This window comes from Phaethon lepturus, unplaced genomic scaffold (assembly GCF_000687285.1).
Source record: "Phaethon lepturus isolate BGI_N335 unplaced genomic scaffold, ASM68728v1 Scaffold52803, whole genome shotgun sequence".
Classification (NCBI taxonomy): domain Eukaryota; kingdom Metazoa; phylum Chordata; class Aves; order Phaethontiformes; family Phaethontidae; genus Phaethon; species Phaethon lepturus.
In genome coordinates this window covers 249-10174 of record NW_010532240.1, presented here as the reverse complement: position 1 = coordinate 10174, position 9926 = coordinate 249, and the positions used below count along the sequence as shown (strand labels likewise).

General features: G+C 46.4%; 1 protein-coding gene across 1 annotated transcript; it reads left to right on the top strand.

Moving 5' to 3' along the window:
* Positions 1-450: 450 nt before the first annotated feature.
* Positions 451-3641, top strand: LOC104616117 (the record flags this gene model as incomplete). The annotated part of the gene is made up of 4 exons (XM_010284767.1): positions 451-789; positions 2105-2207; positions 2413-2533; positions 3168-3641. Coding segments are annotated over 4 exons (1037 nt in total), but the record flags the coding sequence as incomplete, so codon positions are not given.
* Positions 3642-9926: the final 6285 nt, after the last annotated feature.

The window sequence follows — 9926 nt, the reverse complement described above, 5'->3', positions numbered from 1 at the left end:
CTCTGCCTGCGCCCGTGCCCTGCAGGCGCGGGCAAGAGGGGAGCGGGGATGCTCTCAGGAGGGAGAGCCGCTGCCGCCGGGCGGCTGCCGCGTGTTGGGTCCATGCGGGACACCGCTGAGCTCCCGGGGGCAAAGGCAAGCGGGAAGGAGCAGGCAGGCAAGCCTGGGGTTCGACTTTGCCATGCCTGCTGAGGGGCCTGCCCGCCCTCGGTTCCCGTGCCACCTTCCTCCTGGCCGCAGGAAATGCAGAGCGTAGGCTGATGATGTGATGGCCACCTACGAAACCAAGATGTCTGAGGTCTCCCAGCATCTCACACGGCCTTGTGGTGTTCCTTGCTCCAGTGCTCCGCAAGGCAGGAACACCATGGCTGGATGCTTCAAGGCACTGTAGCATACACGAGTGAATTGCTTTTCTTCTCGCCCTGATTTTGGGGTTTGGTTTGTTCCTAGGCTTGAAGGAAGCTGTGAAATCTGATAGTGTCATTGCAGCAGCCCTTGGTGGAGAGGCAAATTTGTATTGCAATTTCTCGCTCTCGCTGGATGTTTTGCAAGTCACCTGGCAAAAGAGAAACGGGTCTTCCTTCCAGAACATAGCCACCTATAGCCCAAACCATGGGCTGAGGCTGATAGGGTCATTTCAGAAGAAGGCGCGTTTCACTACAGCAACCCTGCAGGCCTCAGCTATCACGCTCCAAAATCTCACGTTTGAGGATGAGTCCTATTACAGATGCATTTTCAATGTGTTCCCGCATGGCTCTTTCAGCAAAGATATATGCCTCAACATCCAAAGTAAGTTTTCCACTAACACCTTCTCACTTTCTGGCACTCAGCACAGGTCTGATGTAGTCAGGAGGTGGGTAAGGCATTATGCCCTCCACCGCATGGAGACTTCCCATGCAGCAGCATCTCCTCGGTGGATAGTCTTCAGAATTGCTACACCTATCCTCAGAGGAGGGAAAGGTAAATAAGCTGGGAGATGCTTTCGTGTAAGAAACCCCATACAGAGAGGTGACCCATCCAGCTTTGACCGTAAACTCGCCACAGAGTGTAAAAAGTACTTTCTCTTTTTGCTCTCAGCAATTTCTGAGCTAACAGTGGAATATGATTCCCACCTACCCACCGAGGGTCTCCTCACCGCAGTCTGCTCAGCAACAGGAAAGCCTGCCCCCAAAATCACCTGGCTGGATGACAGAGACCTGGATGGGTCCCTTGAAATACACCACGTCCAAAATGCAAACGGAACAGTAACGGTGGCAAACAGGCGTACATTCTCTGCCAACCACCTCCGTGTCTTGGTCTGCCTTCTCAACCACCCACAGGGAATGAAAATGAAGGAAGTTTACCTGGGAAAAGAAAGGGAAGGTAGGCTGCATTTGTATGGAGAGGTGGAGCATGTTAGCGGGGAGCACTTAGGAAAGGATATGCAGCTGTGGGAGCGCAGCTTGTGCTTAGGTAGGTCTCACTAGACATTGTTCTGGGAGTTCAGACCTCATGCTGGATGAAGATTTCATTATTTGAAACCATCCAGAAGATTCCTCCCTGCAGTATCTTTGTATGTGTGGTGGGTGTGTACATATATATAGCTCTAATAATAAGCATATAGATTTGTGTGTGTATATGTCTCCACATGTTTATATTTCTACACAACCACTGATTCAGAGCAGATAGGATCAGCTCTCCAGCAGTATCCACAGCTGGAGGGTACCAGCAGAGCAGTCCCCTGGCTGTTGAATGCTGGGGAACAACATTTCATGTAGAAGATCTTGCAGGAGGGTATGTCTCAGGAAGGATGGGATACTTCCCTCATGATAAAACTTCCTTTTACAAAAATAGAAACACAAATATATATGGGGTTAAAATGTTGGCTTTGGTTCCCTCAATATCAGGGCAATTTGAGACATTATTGGTATTTATTTAAAAAGACAAAATAATTCCTCAGCTACCACAGTGTTACATTGTTATGCTATTCCTTTCTCTTCTTCAAAGAATAAATGAGCACAAACTGATGAATGTTTCACTTCAGTCCCAACCTCTGGAAGAAGACACGAGAAACATGTTGACATCCCTCTATGTTCTGTGTGACATTATTGGTTTCTTTTTGTAGGTGTTCAGACGAGCACAATCATCATCATGGCAGTTGTAATATCTGTGTTCTTAATAATCTGTACACTTTGCATCATAAGTCTAGTCAACAGAAAAAGGAAAAAGTAAGAGTAATTTCCATTTTCTTGTAAATTACATGGCTTGCCTGTGTTGACCTTACAATTTGCCTTTCTGTTTCTTGTTGGGGTTTTTATACACCTGCCCTGGAAACTTATCCAGGTGGTAACAGCAGTTTTAAAATAGCAAGGTTCATTCTAAATGCCAGGAGGTTTCTAAGCACTATGTGACTAGTTAATGGGTTTTTTTCAGGCTGAAGGGACGTAGTGCACGCAGAACGCATGCAGAGGAGAAAAGCTTACATCAAGACCTAAGTGAGAAAGCCAGGAGTCTGCACGCACCGAAGGACCAGTGCATTGCTTCTGAAAACAAGGTAATGCAAATGCCCAAGCCTTCCAGTAATTATTCACATCCTTCAAAGCCTTGGCACAACACTTATCAGGAATGTGACAAAACCCTTCCATTGGGAGCTGGGGTCCGTTCCTGCTGCCATGTGTTTGCTGCACAGGACAGCCACGCTGGGTAGATGACAGCATGCATGCTCCATCTAACCTCCAGCAGTGCTATGGAAGGCCTGGAGCTTGAAGGAGAAAAGCTAGCCAATGATTAGGTGGAAAGGCAGGGAAGAGGTACTGGAAATGCCCAGGAGGGCAGCTGGGATGCCCCGTCTGGACAAAGGCCAGGGAGTGCTGTGGAGCTCAGACGCTGCAGCCAGCAGCCTCACGCAGACGTTTCCCAGAAAACTGCCCTGCCCATGCTGGTCATAGAGGTATGAAGGTGCTCTGGAGAGCTAGCGGCACCCACAGCCAAAACCAGTGACCACAGCTGGGAGTCACCCCCGCTAGCCCCTTTCCTCTGACGTCCCCACAGATTCCCTGTTTTCCTGGCAAGCTCTGGCTAGTCCTGTGCTGTGAAGAGGAGCCCTCCTCTCTTCTCGGCACTTCTCTCCGCCAGACACCGTAGAGCTTTTTCGTGGTTACCACACCACTGTGCTGGGTCTTTTGCAGGAGCAGACACCAGGCTCCTCACTTCATGAAAGGCTGCCAGGTCTGAAGAGAAACTTGAAGGAGAAAAAAAATTGCAGGCGCTTGTTTTCAGAGGAAGCGGAGAACCAGAGCAGCGACGTCCACAGCGTGTTTGACAGGAAACGTGTTAGATTATGCCTGGAGGAGCTCGGCTGCACACCTATGAAGGAGGACAGAGAGGCACCAGCAGATGGAGGATCCTGGCTGCTCCCCAGCCCAGAACAGGAAGGAGAGCCATCAGCCCCACCGTCTGGGCTCACCTCTACAAGCCCAGAGGAGCACAGGGGCCCAAGGGCAGGTGGGGAGCCCAAACTAAGGACCAAGAGGAAGGAGCACCTTGCCCAGGTCCCTCCCAGGGATGTCACAGAAGACCCTCAGCCCCAGAGTCTGGGTGTGAAACCCATCCAGATGAGTCCTCGGCGAAGCACCTTTCGAATTGAGGAGGTCACTGCCTAAGGGGTACGGACACATGACGGGACGCAGGGGAAGAGTATTTTGGGATTGCACAGGACTTATTATGGGATGTTTAGGGGAGGAACCAAAGGTGAGAAAGGGGTGAATCAAGGGGATTTGGGGATGAAAAGGCCTGGGAAAATGGAGGGATAAGGGGATAAAAGGGTCTGGTCGCACGTACGCAGGAGGCTGTTCATTACACTTTTCCTGGCCATGCCCAGCACCCAATTACCATGGTCTGTCCTGTCTTTTTATTAAGCTCCATTTCTAACTCTTCCTGGGTGAGGGACTCCCTAGTGGGTGGCACTCACGTATGGGGGCCTGGTGCCAGCAGCTGGACTGGGACCATGGGCTGGCGGGTGCAACCGAGGAGACCGAGAGGCACCAGGTGCCAGCCACCAGCACGGACCAGGGGCAGAGCCCGTGTGTCCTTGGTGCGAGCACGGGTGAGCACACGAGTGCCAGCAAGGATCAAGGTGCACAAGCCAGTGAGTAGGTGACGCGTTCTGGGGCACCCTTCGACATTTCACGAGTAATCAGGTATGCAGAACTGTACCAAGATCAGTATCTCGAAAAAAGTTATGTTTTTAAGGGCTGGAGCTGGAAAACTTCCCCTCCAGCTCTCTGTATCATAACACGAGGTGCGTTAGAAATGTCCCTCCGATGGATCTGCAAAGGCTCTTCTACCAGCTTGTGTCCCGGTGCAGCCTCAGCGCAGAGCACTTTCTTTTACGATAGCAGAGTACCCTCTAGTGGGAGAGATCACCAACGAAAGTGAAAACACCTCCGGTGAGTCTTCCATTAAAATAATAACTCATGAGTGGTGGTTTTTTGTTTTTTTTTTTCTCTTTGGACTTTCAACTAGGCTTTCGGTATCCAGCAACCTTATCCCAGGTATCAAGAAATTACAACCACTATACCCAAAGACATTCAGGAACAACACGACGAAACTACTTTGAGGGTTGTCCTGCGACAGACACTGACTGTGGCTGCTGGGAGAGAAGGTGTTGAAAGGGACTGGCAGAAGAAACTGCTTCCTGAGAGACCTGGATTATCTTCAGCTGGGCTTCTTGGTCAACGGACCTTTAGAGAACAACCTCAGACTTCTTGGCCAAGGGACCTTTAGAGGTCAATCTCAAGTGGTATTTTAACCAAGATTTTCTCAATATTTAAAGGACAACTGTTCCCTGCATTCTGAAAATCATGTGATGATTTAGCTTGCCTTGGAGATTGTCATGTCACATGCTTGCAGGTCACAATGAGGGGCTTCAACTTGGCATTCCTCAAATGAGAGTTTTCTGAGATTAAATGTTCATTAATATTTTTTTCCAGAGAAATTATGTCTTTTTTTTTCCATTGTAGTCATGGACATGTACATGATCTTCAATTGTAACTATGATTGGAAGCCATCAATACACGTGTACAAACACAACAACAAAAGAAGAGGCTAGTGAGTCTAACTACTGCTTTTCAAAGATAACTTTTTCGCAGGAAATGGAAATTACAGAGAGAAATGTGCAGGCTCAGTGCTGTGAGATAGCAACCAGCGGTACTCCAGTTGAGTGCTTCAGAGCCTGCTGAAGGAGGGGGAGAGGAATGGCCTCAGCTCTGCACTTCTGGCAGTGAGTACATGATTTATCTTTGGTGCAGAAATGTAGCTTTTCTGAGAGCAAAAAGTTAGTTCTGGTGATTGAGGGGGAAAAATTAAAATATTATGAAATGCACACCAAGGACTCAGGAAACAAATAGGCAGAAAAAAGTCTCATTTTTTTCAGAACATCCCACTTGAGGGCTTTTTTAAAACAGTCCAGTACTGGATTTCTACAGGGCAGATGACCTGTTTTTCACTACTCTTCAGGTAGGAGTTTAGAAGTGCTCTTTGATTCTTCCTGATGAAATGGAATTAACTGGAAATTGAATTGTTTCTTTCACTCCTAGTAATTGTGTTGTTTCCTTTCAGAAGGAAAAACATTACCAGTTTTAGAAGCAAAACAAAAACCTGACACCAAAGCTGTCCCAAAGCCAGCCTCACTAACAAGACCCAGATAACATGTCCAAGCTTGCTTTTTTTAGTGTTACCAGTCCCAAGAGCCGAAGGAGGCTCTGGGGGATGGGAGAAATTAATATAAAAAAATGTAGTGACTGTCTCACCTTTCTTTTATGAAATATCCTTCTTTCCTGACTATCAACCTGATTTTCTCCCTAGGAAACCAGGATTTGCAGTGTCTGGGGTGCAAGTACATTTGTTAGTCTGTGTAATATGCTGAGCTTATCACTTCTGAGAGGTTCTGCATGACTGGTGGTACCCTGGCTGCCAGGATGCTCAGCCCTCATGCAGAGAAGAGGCACATAAATGAAGATCAGTGGGAGAGACATAAACAGTCCTCAACACAAAAAGACCAACAGGTCTCAGTAGGAAATGAGAGAAGGGAAGAGAATATGAGTTTAGGCATGGGTGTCCTAGCTGTACCAAAGATGCATGGCTGCGAGGCCCGACACCCCCGCCACTCCCGTTAAGTCTAATACCAAACCTTGGTTTAGAGCAAAGTTTAAATTTAGGTGTCTTCCATTTTACACAGCTATTCTGGAGGTGGAAAGCAAAGCAAAACGTAGAACATATCCAGGCCCTTCTTGCCACGTAAAAGGACCCCCAGACTTTTCTGTGGTTTTATCTCCACCCACATGGTGAACTTTCTCCGCTGGGAAGCGCAGTGTAGTTTGTGCTGGAAAAATTGGCCAGGGTACCAAACTGTAAACCATTTAACATTTGCTTGTTTTATAGAAGTAAGTTTGAGAGAAAGAGAAGATGTGGTTTGCGCACGGTCACATGGTTGAATCACTAGCAAAATGACAGCTGGTGGCAGATCCTCGGGAGCAGGCTGGACCTCCTAGTAGACCTATTTGAGCATTCATGACTTGAGGAAGCATTGCTTGAATTTTATGATTAAGGGGCACATGTTAATTTATATGAGTAGAGCCAGAAGGGAGTCGAATCAGCAGAGCCTAACAGTCCTGATGTAAGCCTCCAGCAGGCAACATGCCCTCTAAAACTTAGTGTGGTTGGTTTTACTGGAATCTGTGTCACTGACTCCGGTTGCCCTCTAACGCTTCCTTTTCTTTTTTTTTTTTTTTTAATATAACAGCAACAGCAGCTTGCAACAGCTGTGTCATATTCTTTTTCCTTAAACCTATACAACCTTCACTGGTTACTGGCTCAAATGGTTCTGCCTAAAAGAGGTCATTAGTCCAGAACTCAAGAGAAGAACCAAGAAATATATTATCAGCAGAGTGCATCCACCCAGAAGGCAGAGGAAAGAATAAAGTACAGACCTCATGTGTTACAGAAAAGATTTCAGATTGCTTCTTCCACCAGCATAGCGGGCATATGGCAGGTGAAGAAATAAAAGGAGAGGAACAAAGAACTCTCTGGATTTTAGGACAAGAGGTCTCTACTTTTGTTCTCACTAACTTCAAAAGCTTTGTCACACCAGAGAGTCGGTACCAGCTCGGGAGAAGGTGACTTACAAAGAACTTTGCACAACTTGGCAGAGATTGCTGAGCTGTGCCAGGTGCTTGTAAAAAGAAACGGTTCATATGAGAGAACAGAATAGGGCAGAAAGGGGTTTTTGTGTCTTGTTCTTCAATGAATATAAAAATATTTTGGATTTTCTGCCATTGCTGGTCTTCCTGGAGTACTTTCCATTTGCCGCTGTCTGCCATAAGGTTACCTCTGGTCTTCATCTATTACTTCAGAACTATCCTTTCCTTGTTCAGCTTTAGTTTCCCCCCTTTTTTCCAAAGAAGTAGCCCTCTTACTTTCCAGACCCTTTCATCATTTTCTTCTTTCTTCTCCAAGTTTCCCCAGCCCATTGAAGGAGCAATAAAATTTGGATAAATACAGAACTTTTCCACTGCAGTAGGCATGAGTTACAGGGTGAGCTAATATAAAATATCGCTCAAGTCCCCCAAACATCCCTTAATTTTCATGAAATAAGGGCAGGAAGATGTCCCTGGGACTTCCCTGCTTTTGTCACTTTGATGGCACAGGGCACTTCTAGATAAATTTATTTTAAGCTGTGTAGTCCACAGTTCACAGGAGTTCCCTCTAAAATCCCCTCAACTACAGTGAAGGCAGGTAAGCACAGGAGATCTGCTAACACATTTTTCTCATTAAAAAAATGCGTGTGAAGGGTCTAGGTAACATCAGTCTCAAACAACAAGTAGTAGGTTAGCTGCTGGAGACCTGACCTGCTTTAGAGGGAACCCATTCTCTGCTCAAAACAAAAAGGGGAAGGCTGGCAGAGGGAAATTTAAGTGACCTACTCATCAGTCCTAGGAGACAGAAGAAAATGTTGAAAAAAAGGTAGTGGTGGAGCTTGGGCTTTGGTTTGTTAGTTGGCAGAGAAAGGGCCACACTATATCAAGCACCGTGGTGCAGAAGGTGTCTCCAGGGACAGCTGTATCTGGTTGGAAGAGCCACTGCCCTGACCCCCAGCCTCCAGCAACAGGTTAGATCTGATCTGGTGGGGACAGCGGGGGCTTTCTTCTTTTTGCAAGTCAAAAAGCACTGCATTGTGCAGTGAGTTACTGAGCGCAGTGGAACGGGCATGGTTGACACACGGGTGAGCTTGGGATGACTCACGAAACATGCAACCACCACCCCATTCCTTAGAACACTTTAATAGCAGTGATTCAAATATTCCTACACACAGGTATCTTCAGTAAGAAAGGGTTTCTGGTTTTCTTGGCCACTATGTGGGCATCTTTACCAAGTAATTTTGGCAGGGGCTTGAAATTGTGCCAAGTCTAATACTTTTCCCGTGAGCAATGATGTCTGAAAACAGGAGACCTCCTCGAGCCTTGAAAGAGAAACATTACAACCGGTATGAATGACGCAGGAACACGTGTGTGTGTATGTGTGAAAGCAGCTAAAGCAACAGCAAAGAGCAGGCACTGAAAGTCCTGTATTGATTGCAAAGGATGCTGTTTCTAATTAATCAGATTGAGAAATGGGTTGTTTCTGTCAAGCCTGATAAAACTACAACAGGGACAAGTCGTCAGTGGAAGACCCTGTAGCCTAACAACAGGAAGATGGCAGTGAGATTGCTGCGTATCGCTCGTGCTGCTCCTTTTCCTCTCAGCCCAACAGGAAGGTAGCAGCAAAAGCAAAAGACCACTCCCAATGATATAAAAGACATATCCCAAAATCAATTTCTTATTGCCAATGAAAAGGAACCCAGAAGATCCCGGCCAGACCATTTGAATGCGTGCAGCTTGTAAGTATGAAACTGGGCATAAAATCAACTTGCTTAGAGATTTTGTATAATAAAATTACCTTCCTTTTCTGTAAGATCTTTCACTGAATTTTTTACTCTAATTTCAGAAAAAAAAGGTGGGTTTTGTTTATATGGGCTGAGGATATAGAAAAGAGACAGAGCCTAGATCTAGAACTGAAAAATTTTATTTCTGACTATTGCCAGGCTAGTGACCTGCTACTGGCAGTTAATTATTACCCTTTGTGGTAATTAAGAAAAAAGAAATTACCAGGTTGAGGAAAACCTTGGTACATTTGTTGTGCAACTTCCAGTGAAGCCTTACAATAAATAAGATCGGGAAATTGGTCTGGCTTGAAAAAAAAACACAAATACTTTCTGGAACATTAAGTATTTGCAGTCCAGTATCTGGACAGTGAATGTCAGAGGTCTTGGCCATTTTTAAATTTATTATTATCATCATTCCCTTACGTTCCTGCCACTGGATTCTAGTTCTAGTGGTTTATGATAGCAAAGAAATCTTCAATAAAAATTCACTGTTGGTGTGGCTATCACTACCCTCGAACTGCCACCAGGGAAGAACGTGCTTTGAACATAAAAGGAATTTGCTCTGTTGCACGCTGAAATGCAATCCAAAATTTCTTAGAAGGAAGCTTGGGTTTATGCTGCTGATTTTCACAAGCAGCGCGGCCGTTTCTCCCGGAGAGCTCTTGGAAACGAACGCTGTGCTGACAGCCTTGCGTTACTGAACCTCGCCCAGTTTGGGGCTTTACCGTGTTCTGGCTTCCAGCAAGCGGTGGGTTTTTTTCTGTGTTTGTTCTTCCAGGATCAGTTGGTTAATTTGGTGCCTATTAACGACCCTTGAGGAAACCCTCGCCAGCCACTTCCAGGGACGAGGAGAGGGCGAGCCTGGGAGCCGACACGGGGCGCCCTCAGCGTGACTGACAACCGCAAAGGAGTTGAGCTAATTAATTACAGGCTCCGGATGCTTTAACACTCTCCCAAAACCCGGGAC